Source organism: Heptranchias perlo, chromosome 18 (assembly GCF_035084215.1).
Source record: "Heptranchias perlo isolate sHepPer1 chromosome 18, sHepPer1.hap1, whole genome shotgun sequence".
Lineage (NCBI taxonomy): Eukaryota > Metazoa > Chordata > Chondrichthyes > Hexanchiformes > Hexanchidae > Heptranchias > Heptranchias perlo.
Window position 1 is genome coordinate 19,871,415 of NC_090342.1, and position 19,458 is coordinate 19,890,872.

At 39.5% G+C, this 19,458-nt stretch overlaps 1 protein-coding gene across 3 annotated transcripts in view; it reads right to left on the bottom strand.

The window, feature by feature from the left end:
- The window catches only part of ptprq (protein tyrosine phosphatase receptor type Q), a 203,270-nt gene that overhangs the window by 101,036 nt on the left and 82,776 nt on the right, over nucleotides 1–19,458 (bottom strand). For 2 of the 3 annotated variants that reach the window (XM_067999469.1, XM_067999468.1), the window contains exons 21-28: nucleotides 16,872–17,044; nucleotides 13,581–14,139; nucleotides 12,901–13,062; nucleotides 12,624–12,803; nucleotides 9,703–9,810; nucleotides 6,243–6,524; nucleotides 5,583–5,864; nucleotides 2,770–2,952 (exon numbers count right to left, since the gene is read on the bottom strand). In XM_067999469.1, the coding sequence (XP_067855570.1) occupies nucleotides 2,770–2,952; nucleotides 5,583–5,864; nucleotides 6,243–6,524; nucleotides 9,703–9,810; nucleotides 12,624–12,803; nucleotides 12,901–13,062; nucleotides 13,581–14,139; nucleotides 16,872–17,044 (1,929 nt within the window). The remainder of the gene's footprint in view (nucleotides 1–2,769; nucleotides 2,953–5,582; nucleotides 5,865–6,242; nucleotides 6,525–9,702; nucleotides 9,811–12,623; nucleotides 12,804–12,900; nucleotides 13,063–13,580; nucleotides 14,140–16,871; nucleotides 17,045–19,458) is intronic. The other variant, XM_067999470.1, reaches the window with a different exon arrangement.

Genomic DNA, 19,458 nt, shown 5'->3' on the forward strand with positions numbered 1-19,458 from the left:
ATTTCTAGTGAAATCGTAATCAAGCTCTAAAAGAGTGCATTTATGATTTCACTAGAAAGAACAAATATAAGAAATTACATGAACATATTTATGATGAGGAATTCTTGCCCTGTGGTGATTTTGCACTATTTATGGGTTTTCAAAGAGGCAGGAGTTAATTGCATATATGCAGCACTCTATTTTATCTGAATAAACCACTTCACTCAGAATGGCTGGTCCATACCTATCCCCAGTTTTTACAGTGCCACCTGTGATAGAATGGACATCTCTCAATTATGGTATGTCACACATTCAGATGCTCCACTGACACTCACTAATTCTGTTCTTATTAATAGAGTTTACCTTGTTAGGCACATAGTCCTATAAACAATTCTTTAAATACAAGTCAAGGAAAGATCTGACATTATTACCTGGCAACCTGGCATCAAAAATAAAAGTCTCTCATGGAGTAATCTATCCTCTATTTTTAAGCTGTACATCTCATATTGCTTTATTGAGAGTTATGAGGACAAGAAACTGGTCTAGAAAAGTTCACAGCCTTAATACCAAAGTTACATACCACTATTTCCTGTACTTTTATACATTCAATTGTTGGTGACAACATAATTTATGGCCGATTTTAACTTGCTCCACCCGACATAAACAGGGCGGTAGCGCCTGAAAATGTGTTAGTCATTTACCACCCCATTTATGCTGGTGTTCTGTCTGTTGTGTCTTAGGTAGGGTCCTGAAATGGGCAGGCAGGAGACCGCTTGTAATGTGTAAATTTGGTCCTATGATGTACAAAGAACCCCGATTGCAATTGTGAAGTGCAAATGGGCGGAGCATTGCTGTGCATGCTCTGTCCATTTGTATCAAGCAGTGAGGCGGCTTAACCAGTGGACTTTCCCGATCCCACTTTCATTCCTTACTTACCTTGCCGGGGACCATTTCCATGGGTCCTCCGTAGCAGCCTGACCCCCATGAATTTTGACTCACACCCGCTGACGATGACGTCATTTCTGCTGGCTTCAGGCGGGAGTCTGTGTTGGGAAATGCTAATGAGGCCTGGGAGTTACTATCTCATACTCCTTGGTGGGGGTAAGGGGGTGGACATTTCATCCCCGCTTTGACCACCGAACCTCCGATTCCCACCCGAGTTAAAATCAGGATATTCTTTCCAGACCTGGAATTAGTAAATTTCAAGGAACAAGATTTTGAAGTACAACCACAGCAGTGAAAGAAGTCCATAATACATGGGAGTTTTCTGTCTGAAATCATAGGAATAGGGGCCAGTGAGGTTGGAGGATCACTGGCTGGCTGAAGAATGCAAAAATATAGGAAATGCATGTACTACCCCAAGTAGTGAGTGTCGTCCTTCCCAGCAAAAATCTGTTCATGTTTCTTCATTACATTAGTTACCAGTATATCTAGGGCCTGATCATAAAATAGTCTTTTTTAACTTGGTATCCAGCCATTTCACACAAATATTGTGAAGTCCATTGCTGCATTAACAACTTTGATATTTGTACTGGTTATATGCGTTTTTATCTATTTGAGAAATGTTAAAAGATCATTACTGAGACGTGTCATGATTGTCTGCCTTTTTTTCAATCCTGCTAACAAAACTGCATTCTCAGGAGTCAAATATATCTAAGGTGTGTGTACCTGTGATTTCATTAGGTGGTCATTAATTTAGATTAAAAATGGACATTTCTCCCATTTTTATTGGACAGTGCAAAATATAGCCTGATTTAGACAAAAGGCACAGCTAATGAAGAGGCACAAAGAGTTAATTTCCATTGCCAGTGGTTCACTTATAACTTGTGTTATAATATAAGTGACAGAAATATTTCACAAATGAAAATATTTCATTTTAGTACTGTTTCACAAAAAAATGTTTCACAAGCTAATTTTCTTGTGGATTAAATATACATTGTATTTAATATTTGGTTATTTTAATGAAAACTGGGCATTTCATTCAGCGTACTGATAAAATTCACCCAAGCAGTGGCAGGTAATCCAAAGTGGTAGGAATCTGTTGGAATTGAACCTATAGTTGTCAGATTTTAGGTAAGTGCACTGCATGTGTCTGAACAAAATTTGATTTTTTTTTTGTAAGCAGTTTATGAGATATATAAAGGAGCACCATCTTCACCATAAAGTCTTTGACAAACCTTTTATTCATTTGTTTGCCAAGATACAACGTGATTACATAAATCATATCAAAACCTCAAGCCGCAATGTGTTGAAAGGGGAAATTTGGGGCAATACTTGCAATGGAAAAAGGTTTTCTGTAGAATCAGAAGATCAACAGATTTGCCAGCTTGGGAAACTTGCATATCATGGCTGCTTCTTTCAGTGTATGTTCCAATTAAACAGGGACAGTTGAGTGGCATGCAATACAAATGAAAATTTTACTTGTGCACAATGTCATCCCAACAAAATGAATGTATGAATTTTCTGGTCTTCTGCCTCCTCAAATAACACCAGAAAAAAAATCTCCTGAACATTTTATTCATTAAGATGATGTCCTTTTAAAAGACCACTTTTCCCTATTGAATGCTATCAAGGCAGTTTCACCCTAAATTTGGTGTACTATTACATCTGGGCTTCTACGATGAAGTGCATTGGGTGCATAATTCTGCAATGTTCTTAATTGTTTAGAAACAGTCAAGACTTGAAAAATAAACAAAGTACTCACATGAGATATTTTTAAACATAAAAACCTCTAATAAAAAGCTAAATAGCAAATTGAAATTATTTTTCAATTATTTTTCTTTAACTTACCTCTTATAGTGATGGTCAAATTTGTACTGTTTGCAATGTGCTCTTCACTACCATTTTGGACTGTAAGGTACAGTGTATAAAACTGGATAATTCCATTGGGAGTTGATGGTGGAAGAAAGGATATTTCAACATCCAAAGGAGAGAGAAGTATATATGTGATATTTTCTGGTGCACTATCAGGAACTGTAAAATAAATGAATAATGAAAATAAAAACAAATTAAAAATTACTCAGCCATGCATGGCTGAGATATAACAGCTTTGCACTATACCTGTTGTATTCTGATCCATAACTGCAAATAAATGACAATAAGACCTACATTTTTTGATCTTGCGGGAATTCCACCGGATTGGTGGCGGGCGGGCTTTGCACCTACCTGTCCCTGTGGGCGCTGACCCCAGCTGATATTCCGGGGTCAGTCTCATTTTTTTTTTCATGGGCTAGGGAGGGAAAAAAAATGTTTTTCCTGTTCCTAATGGCTATCCAGGCACTCTTCCTGGAAATGCATGTGAGTGGACATCGGGTGAAGGGAAGATTGAACTTGTATTCATGTTCCCTTAAAGTTTATTGGTCTGGGAAAACTCACCGTCAAGGCTCAGACACCAATGATGGCCAGATGCATGCATACCAGAAACTGACTAGCACCCACAGAATCATACTCCAGCGAACTGTCAATGAGAACATTTTTAACAAATAAAATATGAAAAAAATAGAGAACATGGCCTATAACATCTGCATGGCCCCAATCCCAGCAGTTAGAAAAACCAGTGGCAGCTGTTGTTTTCCTCCTCTCCCCTCCCCCAAAAGAGGAATCTTACAAAGGGGTCCACTTCAAACACCCCTCCAAAATGTTTTTGCACCTTCATCTTCAGAGGTCTAAGCCGTGATCCTGGGCTGGACCGGCAGGTGGGCCCCACTTCAGCCAGGGCTAGCCTGAGGGCTAGAAGTGGGAACTTCAAATTTACAGAGCAGCTGCCCCTAACCCAATTCCCCCTTATGTCAATGTCCTTGTAGGAATTGGAGGATACATTGAACCCACAGAACCACACGTGAAACTCTGGCTAAGGGCTGGGACCTGGTGTATATGGGCTCCAGCTGATTTTGCATTTTATCAGATTAAGCTCACAAAAGCATTGTGAGTTTTCTTAATCAGTTAAAACCATTATGAATTTGAGTTAGAAAATAAATAATGGCCTAGAAATTACTTTAAAAAGAATGGTGAGCTCAACAGCATTCACCATTGTTAGTGGCGAAATCAAGGAGCAGGTTGCTGCATTCGCACATGCGCAGTGAAATGGGGTTTGCCAGTGATATGACAACTTCGAATTAAAAGGATACCGCCAGCTGGAATCAGTGGAAACAATGGACCGGCGCCAACTTGCTCAATCTGCCCAGCCAGAAAGTAACTAATATTGCCACAAAACAGGTACGCTTAAAAATACCAGATTTAACAGCGCGGTAAGTCTTCATGACTGCCAAACAACTAAAAATTTACTTTTATAAATGTGGAGTCTCATTATTCCTTATTTTAATAGTTTTTGGTCAATAAAAAAAAATTACATTCAAAATTTAATTTAAAAAAAAACTTTTTCCTTCTGTCTCTTTTATTTAATTTGTTTATTTCTTACTCTCTTTTTTTGCTGTCTATAACTGTTTTTACAAATGAATTTAGTGTTGTACCTTTCACTTCCTGGATTTAACATTGCAGCTTGCAGTAACTGTTCGCAGCTTGTCAAAAATGCTGCAATCTGATTGGTCGAGAGGAGAGATTGATCCTCTCGCTTCTCCCATGGGTCTTAGCTTCGCTGGAGCGAACGCTGGGCTCTTCTCCGTTTCCTATTAGAGGAAATGCACCCAGTAAAGACCGCGGTAAGTTACTGGGTTAGTATAAATCTATGGAGCAGCGAGCACTGTTGGTTCGCCACTCGGTGCAATTTCTGGGCCATTAAATTAATTTGAATTTGAATCTTATTACAATATTCAAAGCCGATAAATTATAATTGAAATTCATTGTCACAAAAGAAAAGAAAGACTTGCAAGTATTATGATTGTTGCCATTAAAGGGAGGGCAAGGAGTTCAGAGGAATGGATAAGTAGGGATTGGGTTGTAACAACTGAAGGTTCTTTATTGCAGTAATTCCATTTAAATGAATGCTATTTGAACACATGGTTAAAAACCTCCCTCACTAATGACAGAAGTCAATTCCATTAGAGAGTGATGACCCATTAAAAAAAACACTCTTCATTAAAGACAACTTCTGTAAACTTTGGCCAAATTCTGAAAGAAAGAAACCTGGAGATGTGTCAGTACTTCTATTGAATAAGCAGGATAACTTATTTATACCGATGATAATGCCATTGCCGAAATTATTTCACCTTGTAGTTGTCGTTACTACTAACTAGAAATCAATCAAAAATAAAGCAGCACAATTATGGCCATCAATGATATCCAGGACCAAGTCTCAAAATGGAAGTTAAAATACAGGGGACAAGTGAACCTTAGTTGGGACTAAACCAACATAAAATGTGGAATGAGTAGATCGAATGAATGATGAGTGCAATTTCAGGAGTAGTTTTTCCAGGATGCACGAAACTGAGAATTATACTACTGTGCCTATGTAAGACATATTTTTGTAAATTTTCAATAAGAACTCTTGCATCCCAACAAACATTCTTCGAAGTGAATATTTTAAAACGCTATAGCACAACATATTTAATTATCAGTTCAGTTCATATGTAGCTTTGCTCATCCCTTGTGAAGAAAACTGTACATTATTTTCTGTCAGAATCTGCACACAGTTTATATTGACTCACCATCTTCTAAAGTCATCATATTCAGAACGTCACTTGTTTCATTTCCATTTCCAAATACTGTGTTAGCAGCTACAGTAACCCAGTACTGGGAAAATTTGCGAAGATTAGACAGACGTATGGATGTCTTATTGCTGATGGTTTGAATGGAGTGGGAGACATTCCAAAAGTTTACAGTGTAGAATAATATAATGCCATTGGCATTCAGTGGTGGGTTCCATGAAACTGCTACTTCAGTGGAACTAATGCACTTATAGGTCACATTAAAGGGCGGACTGCTAGGAGCTGTAAAGAAAGCAAGAAAAGAGTCGGAACATTTTAAACCGGATGGATTTTGGGTAGAATATTTTGCCAGTTTATTGTTAACCCTTTGCCCTCACTATAAATGAAAAAACATGTCTCTTTAAAGTGAATTGCATTTGGGTGAAAACAGTTCTCCTGTATGAACAAACAGTTAAAGAGATATCAACTTCCACTACAGATGGCTTTTTATTGGATCAGAATTATAACCCAGCTGCAGAAAACATGTTTGATGTATTGATGTAAGAGCTATAGTTTTCCATTTTCCTAGTAAAAGCAGTGCGCCTCCATCTTTTTGGCAGAAATCTAAATTCTTAATAACCTAATGCTGCCTTAGTGATAGTATTACAGAACAGTACTTACCATCTTGTTCAGTCACCAAAAGCACAGTTAAAGATGTTTGATTCCCATGACCATACTTGGTATATGCTTTCACAGAGATGTTATAAGGAGAAAATGTCTTTAAGTTTTCTAGACAAATGTTCGTTTCTGAACTGTTCATTGTAAAGGAATCAGTATAATTAGCGTACGTGACTTCATAGTATATAATAATCCCATTCGGCCTTTCTGGAGGTGACCAGCTCAAGTACGCAGCTGTTTCAGTTATATTTTTGAAGGTTACGTTTTCAGGAGGTGTCTCTGGTTCTGTGTGGTACAACAAAGAACATAAATGTATTTTGTCAAAGACATTTTTGGAAATACTTGTAATACTTAATTACTGTAATGAAGGTTTAAATTGAATCGGTGTACTAATAAACTAATGGAAATATGAAAAAAAAATCCAACGATGCTGCTAGGGATAAGTGTTGAATCCAAGGCTTTCATTTAAAGTAGCTGTACATAAAAATCCCTATTTTGGCAGTCAGCTTTCCTCGATCATGTGTGGAACCACCTTTCAGTTTGCAGCTCTGAAATCAACAGCAATGGCATGTGGCAGGTGGAGAAGGGAAAGGACTCTAAAAGGTAGATTGTGTTCCTTTTCATTCATTTTTCTTTCTTTTTGGTCTTTTGTTTTGTGTTTATCAAAGTGAAAGATGTCATTGCTAGGAAAAGGTTCCCACTTTTTGCACCCAGCATCAACATCAAGCGCTCCCAGCTCCAGTAATCTATTGCTCCATCCATTCTACCCTAATGATGTGTTTTAATTTGTGCATCAGAAGAATATTTCTTATTACACTACTGGGAAATTTCCATTTTTCACGGCAGACATCCTTACAGTCCATCTAAGTGAAATTAGTGCAAAATTGGGTCAGTTTTTTGTTGTACACCCATGTCCACTGGGAACTGGGTTGAGAGTGTCCAATCTTATTTCACACAGTTCCAATATTGCTGGGAGAGAAAAAAATTATCCCATCAATCGCTGCTGCAATTAAGCTCAAGTTCAAGAGGTAAATAGTCAATGTGTTGTAGCCCTATCTGAAACCTGCGCTCCCTTAAGACACAGTTTATCACTGGGTCCGTAGGATCGAAGAATTTACCCTGTAGTGTGCATTTGGTTATTGTACCTTATTAGTATCTAGCCACTGTATCTGCCTTTGCATATAATTTTATCTGCAACTGGTGCTTGTTAGAGAAGTCATGTTGGGGTGGAGGGAAGTACTGAGTGGAATGCTTGAGGGCTCAGTGTTGGGATCATTACTGTTTCTAATTTAAATCAATGACTTGGATTCAGAAGCTCAATACAAATAATTCAATTTTCAGATGATACCAAACCAGGAAGGGTAATGGAATCGAAGGAGGCAGTTCAGAAATTATGGAAAGACTTAGACAAAATATGTATGTGGGCAGAGCAATGGCAGATTAAATGTAATGCTGATATGTGTAAAGTGTTGCACAGAGGAAGGAAAAATGGATGACACACGTACCCCACACATATTGTTGAAATAGCTAAAGAAGAAGTTGGAAGATATCTAGGAGCCTTAATAGACTCGACACTCGACCTGACCAACCAATGGACAACAGCAATCAATAAAGCCAATAGAATGCTTAAATGCATAGCCAAAATAGCACAGTGTAAGTCGAAATAATGATCAAACTAGACAGTGTTCTGGTCAGACCACACCTTGAGTGCTGTGTTCAGTTCCGGTCACTGAGAAACAAATGAGAGATTCATGCATTGGAGATGGCGCAGAGAGGAACCACAAAGCCGATCTCTAGTGTGAGAGAACAGAGTTCTGAGGGAATTCTGGAGAACCATGTCCTTTTCAGCCTAGAAAGGAGGCATCAGACAGATGAACTTATAGAGGTATATAAGATAGTGAAGAGAACGGAAAATTAAATCCAAAATATTACTTTAACTTAAATTTTGAGAGTAGGACAAGGGGGCACAAGTTTAAACTAGGAAAAATGAATTTAAGACTGATATCAGGAAGTGCTTCTTCACAAAAAGAGTGATTAAGGGGGTGATTTTAAACCCCAAGAACGGGTGCGTTGGGGGTGGGTGGGAGTTGAAAATAGTTGTTTTTTGGGTCACAACCGCAACCCGGCTTTATTTCCGGGTTTAACGTCGGCACATAAAAGTACAGGCTTTCCAGTGGGAATGCAAAGTCCGAAAATTTTGGGGTTCCGATCCAAAAAAACAACTATTTTCAACTCCCACCCTCCCCCAACCCACCCGTTCTTGGGGTTTAAAATCACACCCTAATACTTGGAATGGACTCCAGAGAGAGTAGAGGAGATAAAAATCTGGAATCATTTAAGGATGATTCTGAAATGGGGTGATTGTAAGGTCTTTCTGGATTGATGAATTAAGATAGGTCACAAGTAAGCCTTGAAATTCTACAGAGGTATTTCCGGTTCCCACCGGAAATTCAGTGGGAGACCAGCCGAGCAGCCCTAGAAATGGAGTAAATAGCTGTTCTCAGCTGTTTATGCAGATTCTCCAAGGTTTCCACTGGTCTTCTGCCAAACCTATGGCGGGAAATTGGAAGAACACCTGTGGGAAATCCAGGCGTTAAATTTTAACCACTGGAAGAGAAACTCTGTACATATATGTAAGCATGCATGTAGACAGCTCACTCCTGGGCAGAAGGATTGCAGTTAGAGCCACGCAAAGTAAACCGGGCACTGCTGACTGAAACCAATACTGCTTCTAGTGATTCTACACTGGAAGGCAACCATTTGGAGCCTTCCTGCCATTGTATGCCGGGGGGATGCAGTCAGGGAGAAATCCCCTCGGGCAGAGTGTAGAGCTTTGGCTTGTAGAGCTTTGGCTTGATGTAATGTCACTGCAAGGAATCTGGAATGAATCTGTAAGGCAATAAGGCACCCCAGAGTGTCAAAAAAAAAAGTATAAATGCATCATAAGTTTATGTTATATTTATCCAGGATTCTTACCAGGGAAAATATCTCATGCCAAGACAAGTAAATCTAAAAATGCAGTTTAGGTACCTTTGCTGAGTTAGCCAATCCCAGCTAGGGCAGCAGTGTGGCCACACCAATTGGTCTCAACGTTTGCAGGCTACGAAATGTTCTCAAAACTGATCAATGTCTGATGACTCCCCTGCTGGAAAATGCATGTGCAGAAATCATACAGTGATGTATGACGAATGAAGTTTAGCTGTGGGGGTCCATAGTATTAATGGCCTCCCAGCATGCACTGTCCAGGCTCATACATGAAGAATGACCATTTGGGCAAGATAACGGAAGGTCACTACCACTATAACCCACCATCAGGAAAGGAAGTATAAGGGGGGGAAAAAAAATCAGGAAAAAAGGGGAAGAAGAAATGCTTAGACAGATTTATGGTAAAAGAGAATAGAGTAATGTAACAATGGGAATGATTGCAAAGCTAGGATTTGGTTCATTTCAAAATGTTTCTTACCATCTTCGAGAGTTCGCACAAAAATATCATCTTTTTCAGAGACAGAGCTTTCACCTACAGAGGTGGATGCTGTCACTCTCATTTTATAATCTGTGAATTTTTTCAAACCTACAAAAATAAACAGAAAAACCTGAAGTTTCCAGATCTGTGGAAAAGCAGATAAATTAAAATGAGGCACACAGATTTAAAACATTCCCATGTGGTCTTCAAAGTTGTCGTTCTACTACTGGTCTTAGACTGGTAACTGTATAGTGTGAAGTACAGCAGGCAAGACACAGAGACCTGCTGCACAAGCAATTATTTTTAAATGTTAGGAGACAGCAGGCAGCAGTATCTCTTTTCTCAGAGCATTAAAAAAACTATAGGCCCTTATTTTCCAAGGCCACATGCTGCCAGCAGGGTCTCACATGCTGCCATTAACAATCACAAATCTGACATGGGATATCAAGTACCAGATACTCTGTGTGCCCAATTTACCAATTGACATTTTGGAAGGCTGCATTATCAGCATCTGATATCAGCACCTCCCAACTTTAAGAACATAAGAACATAAGAAATAGGAGCAGGAGTAGGCCAATCGGCCCTTCGAGCCTGCTCCGCCATTTAATAAGATCATGGCTGATCTGATCCTAACCTCAAATCTAAATTCATGTCCAATTTCCTGCCCGCTCCCCGTAACCCCTAATTCCCTTTACTTCTAGGAAACTGTCGATTTCTGCTTTGAATTTATTCAATGATGTAGCTTCCACAGCTTCCTGGGGCAGCAAATTCCACAGACCCACCACCCTCTGAGTGAAGAAGTTTCCCCTCATCTCAGTTTTGAAAGAGCAGCCCCTTATTCTAAGATTATGCCCCCTAGTTCTAGTTTCACCCAACCTTGGGAACATCCTCACCGCATCCACCCGATCAAGCCCCTTCACAATCTTATATGTTTCAATAAGATCGCCTCTCATTCTTCTGAACTCCAATGAGTAGAGTCCCAATCTACTCAACCTCTCCTCATATGTCCGCCCCCTCATCCCCGGGATTAACCGAGTGAACCTTCTTTGTACTGCCTCGAGAGCAAGTATGTCTTTTCTTAAGTATGGAGACCAAAACTGTATGCAGTATTCCAGGTGCGGTCTCACCAATACCTTATATAACTGCAGCAATACCTCCCTGTTTTTATATTCTATCCCCCTAGCGATAAACGCCAACATTCCGTTGGCCTTCTTGATCACCTGCTGCACCTGCATACTAACTTTTTGATCTTCTTGCACTAGGACCCCCAGATCCCTTTGTACTGCAGTACTTTCCAGTCTCTTGCCATCAAGAAAATAACTTGCTCTCTGGTTTTTCCTGCCAAAGTGCATAACCTCACATTTTCCAATATTGTATTTCATCTGCCAAATCTCTGCCCACTCACCCAGCCTGTCTATATCCCCCTGCAGGTTTTTTATGTCCTCCTCACTCTCTACTTTCCCTCCCACCTTTGTATCATCTGCAAACTTCCCCTCGGTCCCCTGCTCCAAATCGTTAATATAGATCGTAAAGAGTTGGGGACCCAGCACCGACCCCTGCGGAACACCACTGGCTACTGGTTGCCAGTCCGAGAATGAACCATTCATCCCAACTCTCTGCTTCCTGTTAGATAACCAATCCTCCACCCATGCCAGAATATTACCCCCAATCCAGTGATTCTTTATCTTGAGCAATAATCTTTTATGTGGCACCTTGTCGAATGCCTTCTGGAAGTCTAAATACACTACGTCCTCTGGTTCCCCTTTATCCACCCTGTACGTTATGTCCTCAAAGAACTCAAGCAAATTTGTTTAAATGAAGGCTTAATTAACTCATGCCACATAGTTGTGCCCGCTACTGCCCAATGATTGGCATCTGGATCAGGGATGACCATTCGCTTAGAAATAAAGTTAACCACAGCAAGAAGCTTCCATGTCATCACATCCTTTCAAGACCCCAGGAGACAACCTACACTGCATGCATGTATCAGGGAAATAGCAACTGCTATGTTGGCAAGGGCCAACACCTCATTACTTTTCCAGTGGAGAGGAGGCATTAGCTGAACAGGATGCACAACTTTCACCAGATGGCAGGGCTTCCTAGAGTGCAAAGAGTCACAGATAGAACCCGCGAAGGTATCACAGGTTTTCATATTAACTGAATGGGCTTCATGGAGAGGCAGGGTCAGATTATTTCTGACCAGTAGAAACATCATCATACATGTTAGTGACCAAGTGGAAAACCACATTCACCTTTGCCCTGCCCGAGAGTAGGACGTGACTTCCTCACTTTCATCCAGGTATGAAGGAGCTGGGTGACTGTATTGCTCTGGGCACAGATCTCCCTCCATGCAGCTGGCTTTTACTGGCGAGTGACCTACAGCCAAATAAGACCACTTTCCTTTGGTGCACCTTCTGTGGGAGGGCCCCCAAACCTTCAATACCAAAGCAAGTAATATTGGCCACATATCTCCACGGTGCCATTGTGAACAATTAGGCAAATTTTCTATTCCCATAACTTTTTTATGGTGAGCTGCAGTCTTTTAGGAGCTGCTCCTGCATCCAATGTTGCCTGTGTGCAGCAGGCCAAGTTCTCCTGTAGCCTAATCAAAATAGAGGGCAGAGTTTATATTGGAAAATTTGGTGCAGACTGCCCTCTCCCCTACAGGTGCCGTTGTACCCATGCCACAGATGTGTGCAGTCTCCAAATGTAAGCTTTCAGGACATTGGGCCATAGGTTTCTAAGTACAGCTCCATTAGAGGTGCTTTTCAACTAGGTATTTTGCCTTCAACACAATAATGAAAATTAGTTTCATAATCATCTTAATCAATAACTTCTTGAAAAGATTTAATTAGTTACTAAAAAGTAGTGGTGTGTTCATCTTCACATTTAAGTTAAACTTGCTTGCTTATTTAAAATACCTGTTAGAGTAATGTTATTGCTTATCACAACTCCTTGAAATGCTTCATTTGTGCCTTCCTCCACAGCATAGATAGTGTAGTGAGTTATTATGCCATTAGGGATAGCAGGTGGGTCCCATACTATCAGTATAGATGTAGAACTGATATTTTTATAGGTTACATTCTGCACTGAACTTGGAACTAAAAACACCAAAGAGAAAGGTTTAATTAACTTTGAAGAATCTAAGACATCACATTAATTTCAAAAACAAACATCATGGTTTCTTCAGTAACGTACCATGTTGTTGCGTCTTTAAGGAAATACTTGTTGGTGGTCCTTCTCCAACAATAGTGAATGCTGACACTCTGATAATGTAATCAGTATGAGGTACAAGTTGCCTTACAACATATGACAGCTGCTCAGATGTAGGGTCAATGACCTGGAGACTGCTTTCACTCTCTGCATAAGGTAGAAAAAGGAAAACGTCCTCTATCTCACAATTCTCACATTTAGTAAAGGTCATAGATATGTTAGTACTTGAAAACAAAATAAACCCCTAAAAAGAAAATAGGGAAGAAGCAACAAGGAGCCAAGAGACAGAAACACTGCAATAAATATCATTCACACGTACAAGCACAGTTTAAATAGTTTTTAAGATTCCCTCATAAATGTTAAACAGGAACAACCTGCTTTAAATTGAATATAATGAAGTACAAAAAAGGGATTGTTACAAACTGTAAAAATATTTAAATAAACTGTTTTTGTATTCTAGAACTATCTGGTATAATGTTGATAGGACCTTCATTTATTAAATCTCTTTTTGTGAAAAAAGAAACAATGCTTACACTGTCAAAACATACATTCTTTATAAAATGTTTTGTGACTCTAAAAAGCAAGTGTATATACTAATTACATCATCATGTCACTGGGTCATCTCCACCTGTTGTCACGACATACTGGAGCTGTGACCTATTTACCTTCAGTGATATTTTGAAGGCCATTAGCCAGAAGCCTCCATTGAGGAGGAAATGGTGAGGAACTTGGAGGCAGGGAAATCCCACCTGCCTTGACAACTGCAATAACTGATCTTCTATGCAACATTGATCTCGGCTGGAGAGTCATGCTGATTGTAGGAAGAGACTCAAAGGGCCCCAAGGAGCTGGGGGTTGTTCGTTCAGTAAATGACGCAGTGAAGCCAGTAGCAGCCATTGAGTGTACTGTACTAGACAGTGACGTTTTAGAGTAAATTAGTGGAGAAGGAAAAACTCGTGCATGTGATGTTAGTTGATCAGGCAGAGATGCAGCCAAGCTTTTTTCATGAATAGTAGACAGTTCTGAACTAACAGTGATGAGTGTTTCAACTGGTGAAAAAGTAGGTGAAGTCACTGCAGGCTCTAAAGATGACGATTCAGAAAACAGCTCAGCGGAGCCTTCATCCAAGTCTGTAAATATTATTGCATCATTCTCTGAAGTCAATATATTGGAGTCTGTAACCAACATACCAGGATTTATTGGTTCAGTAGAGTTTTTCATTTCCTAGAACAAAAACAGTCCCATCAATATACTTTTCCAATTAATTTCTATATTGAAATAGAATCAAGTTAAATAGTGTTCCATTCCACGTTCAGCAATCAGAATAATATTATTTTCATTATTACCATCAGTATTAAGTTGGGCTCCTTCAACTTCCCCAATTTTATAAATATATATTTATTTTTATTACCAAGTTGCAACTTCAACTGTGCTTTGATTTTTGTTGGTAATTCTATTTAAAAAAAGATTATAATTTAAATTATTGTTTTAAATATCTATAGTGGCTATCATTTCATAACAACTGTTTTAAATAGGTACTAATTAAATGTGATTACATTTTCAAAAACCACTGTATATGCTACAAGCAAATGATGCAAGTAATTAAATAAGTAGCAGAAACCTATAGCAAAAAGCATTATGTAAAATATCCTGCTTCATTACTAAATTTATTTTTTAAAGTTTTCAAAAGGTGTGATTTACTCAACAAGGTCTTCATTCCACAGTAATTTAGGCACCAGGCTGTTTGTGGAAAAGTGCAAGACTGTAAAATACTTTACAGTCCACCTAACCCGTCCCAAAAATTAATAACCTTCACTTGTTCACTATATAAAACATCTCCAAAGCTCCTTACTTTCACCCCTCTATAGGCACAATAATCCACATTCATTACCCTCTACATAAATCTAAATGGCCTACGCACCTACCTTCTTCTAAGCTGGAGCCCATGTCCTCTAATTCTAGAGTTTGTTGCTATCTCTAACATATTATCGAGGTTGCATTTGACTACTCCCTTAAGGACTTTGACTACTAGAATAATATCTCCCGAGTCTTCCCTTTTCCACAGTACAAATTATCAGGCTCTTAAATCTCTCCTCATAGCTCAGATACCTTAAGCCAGGTATTACTTTGGTTGTCCTTCTTTGCAATACCTCCAATGTCTGGCTATCCTTGCTGCAACACGATGACCAAAATTGTACACATTACTCCAAATGTGGCTGTATGAATTCCGTATGCAGACCCATTATCACCTCCTGAGATTTCTGCTCTATCCTTCTGGCCATATATGCCAAGATCTGGCTAACTTTATTTATTGCTGCTGTACATGATGCTATTGTTTTCAACAAGCTATCTACAAGTACCACAAAACACCTTCCTGTGTTGTGTCCTGTAACCTAGAGCCACTTAAGCCCTGATTTTAACCCGGGGCACGAGTGCAGCATTTGGGGGGGGGGGGGGGGGAGCAGGGCAATCGCCAAGCTTGCACGGCCACATCAGCGAGACGTTGAGGCTATTTTAACCCCTGTGCTTCATCAAATCAGATATCCGCCTGAAGGCAGCAAGAATGACACAATGGTTGATGGGTGGCATCAGGAAATTGCATGGCAGCAAGACACTGCCAGGGGCCCCAGGAAATGATCCCCAGCAAGGTAAATGACATGGGGTCGGTGGGGGGGGGGTGTGGGTGGATCCAAGGCAATCACAGGGAGGTGAGTATTCTGCCCCTCGCACATCCTGTTCTCGTCGGGTGCGGGAGTGTTAAAATCGATGGTAGTTTGCAAGGATAGGGAGGGTCAAGGATAGGCTTTTAGAAAGTAAGTTAATTCTGAAAATATAAGCAAACCAGTCTACCAATGTGGAATGGCCTGGCAAGTTCATTACTTTCTGTATGTATGGGAAGCAAAATGAAGTTGAGTGCAATAAATGATTTTGTTTTCAAATGGCATTCTATATATTCACATGTTGTGAAACAAAGCAGCTTAACATTCTGCCCTCATCTCATTAAATGTTTGCTCGGTCAGTCTTTAGAATGATTGAAGAAGTACACATGCAAAAGACATGAATATCTGGTTCGGTCACAAGAGGATAATATTATTACAGCCCCCCGACCTAGGTCATGCTATTGTACAAGAAGATATAGGGCAGTATGAGTCAAGTCGTATAAAAGTTACACTCGGACTGTGTATGGTATCGACATGATATGACTGAACCTGAAAAGATATCTACAGAAGACTGAATTTGTAAAACATACATTGTTCTTTTCTTTCTGTTATCCTTCTCCCTAGTGGTATGTATCTGTTTTTACTCTGTGTATAGTATTTCTAAATATGATCACTTTCATCCATGTTTTCCGCTTCTAATAATGCTGTCCAGCAGTTTCCTTAGCTTATCCTTCATAATCTTCTTTCTAAAGTTGAATATTTCTACTGTAGTCATCCTTTTTTCTCCATCACAAGCCTGCTCTTAAATTCCATTTGTGGGTCATTGTTGCCAAGGTGTTCTCTGACTCTGCCCTACTCTAACATCTTCTGGTTATTATTTATTATCAGGCCCAATAGCAACCCTGCTTGCACAGGCTCTTTGACCAATTGTTCTATGTAACACGTTTTAATCCACATTAAGTTCCCTACATGCGAATGAAGATAGCATAAGAACATAAGAAATAGGAACAGGAGTAGGCCATACAGCCCCTCGAACCTGCTCTGCCATTCAATAAGATCATGGCTGGTCTTCAACCTCAACTCCACTTTCCTGCCCGATCCCCATATCTGTTGATTCCGTAACAGGAAATATGACTAAGTATCAATCACATTAGGAAACACTTCTATAGGTATGAATCTTATACAGCCTGTGTTTCAGCAGAAGCTTGGCTAATAAAAAGGGGCAATTAACTCGGATGTTATTAAAAGGCAATGAATATTTATAATGTCCAAGTAAACCAAAACGAAACAAAATACCTGGAGGTTTTCTGTCAAGATTATATTTTGTATAGGTGTTGGAGACTCCTTTGGAAAGACAGTGATTTGATACTGGATAATAATTCCATTTGGTTGACGAGGCTTTCCCCACTCTAATTTTGCAGATTTAGCTTCAACTTCTGTTGCTTTTAAATCAAATACTTCTCCTGGAACTAAAAAGCAGGATAACCATTCTAATTTACATGTGCTTTCATTTTGTAAATGAACTACTGTAATAGGTTACTGTTGACAAAACACAGATTAAAAACTGAGCCACAATTCCTATTAGAAAGTAATTTAAAAAATCTACGCAACATATTTATGATAAAATAGTAATAGATGGAGCACAGAAAACAGCTGTGTTCTGTGCTACATCTATTACATTTCAGTTTGAATAATGTGAAGTAAAATTGATGAAATTATGGGACATGGAGCTTTAACGGAGTGGAAGGTCTGGGTCCAAAGTCCCAATTACCAACACAAATTTTAGATTTTGGTCATAACCTCAGGAGGCCCAACAGAGGCCATGTGTCCCCATTTGGATGAAGGAAAAAGGAATGTGCAAGTCATCCTAGGAATTTCTTGTGTATTTCCAGCAAATGGATCAAAGGCATCACTGGTAAATTGGGACGAGGTCACTTGCCCACCTTCCAAGGTGCAAAAACTGTGTGATGTAGAGAGATTTAAAAGTGAGGAGAAATATGAAAATTGAATGGTATAGTTCCCCAATGGTGCAGCAGATAAAAGCACCATTTTACCACTTAGCCATATAGACCAAAAAGTTTGAGGTTTAATACCCAGTCTGCAATCAGTCAGCTGGTCTCTGGAGTGCTGTAATTGACCCCAGCACACCTGGGCTAGGGAGAGATAAACGTTTGACAAGGTTCCTGATCCCTGCTGGAAAGCGTGTCTGTCAAGGTGGGTCGAAAACAGAATCTGCTGTGGTGCCCTTTGTGGTTGAATATCCCCTTGATAATCACTGTCCCAGCTCAGCCATTGAAAATGGGCATTTGAATGAAGTAGTGGACGGTTGCCAGTATCCATGAAACTGCGCCCCAGTAAGATACAGCCCCTTCAGGAAAGGACAAGGTGTGAGAGAAAAATGAGAAAAGGTGGGAAAGCAAAAAATTATTATCCTTTGAACCACTGATTAGCACCATCATGGTGCTAGCTAATTTTGCACTACCTCTGCTGAAATCCTAACTGATATACACTGGAAGTGTGTCACTGAGCCCATGAAAATTCAGGTTCATCAAGTCTCAATGCCCCAACTTCACAGATGCATGAAAATTATTATTCCCATTAGCAAATCAAACATCTTCAGGTAAAACATTTAAACCACATTTCCAGTTAGAAATAATTAGAAAACAGCATTTATTTCTGTTTTGCTAATCAGTACTCAGATAATCTTGCAGATAGAGTAGTACTTTTGTTTAACAGTTTTTTTCTGTTACCTCTATCAGTTACTGCCATCTAATGGTAGCAGGTTAATTAAGTTTATAATTTTACTCTTTACAGGGAAATTCCTAGAATAAAGTAATCCCACAGCAAAAAGTTTGAACATTACCTTCTGTATAATGTTGCAAATTAAGAGTGAAAGAAAAATTGTCGAGTTGGAGTTGGGTTCACAAGCTTTTATGTCTGTTTACATCTTAAACAGGATCTTTTTTTGGTTTCAGGTATGGATCCTTTGCCGGAAGTGGAAGATATTACAGATGAACAGCATTTAAAATGAAACAGAACAAGGGAAAGAGCGGGGGGGGGGAGGAGTGGGGGGGAACACATACATAGGAAATGAAATAAAATGACTTGTATAGTGGTTAAGTTCCATAAGCTCAAGGAACAGCACCTTATTTTTCTACCAGACACTTTGCAGCCCTTTTGCTTTAATATTGACTTTAACAACTTCAGACCTTAACTATAGCTCCCATTTTCTCTCTTTTTCTGGGGATAGAGGAAGAAGGGAGTTTGTGCTTGGGGTGGAGACCACCTGTCGGACCACCATGTTGGCAGGATGATCTGCACACTTGGTGTCGACCCGTTATTTTCTTCTACCGGGCTCCTGGGCAACTGGAACCTGCTGCACTTTGCCAATTTATCATGCTTACCTTTCCACCAACCTATTCCCCCACCTCTTCAGCTGCTCACCCTCACTGTGTCTCGTATATGTCTTCTATTTCTTTGACTTCTCTCATTATGCCTCCTATTGTCTCATGCTTCTATCACCTGCCATTTAACAGTCTTCTGTTTTCCAAACATGTCATTTTATTTATTTTCCTGTGTGTTTGTGTTTTTCCCCTTCCACTTGTTTTGTTTCTTTTTAAATGCTGTTCATCTGTAATATCTTCCAGTTCTGACAATGGGTCCATACCTTTCTCCACAAATGCTGCCTAGACCTGCTGCGTATTTCTGTAATTTGTTTCCAATTCCTAGCATCCGCTGTTTGTTGCTTTTTTGATTTTTTATCGGTTTGGACAGTGATTTCTGCAATATACTTCAGCAGCGTCAGAGTCACATTTTTTAATTCAATATATTTGCAATTCATCATCTAAACAACTTGGGTAAGGAATTAATATGGTAAAATCAT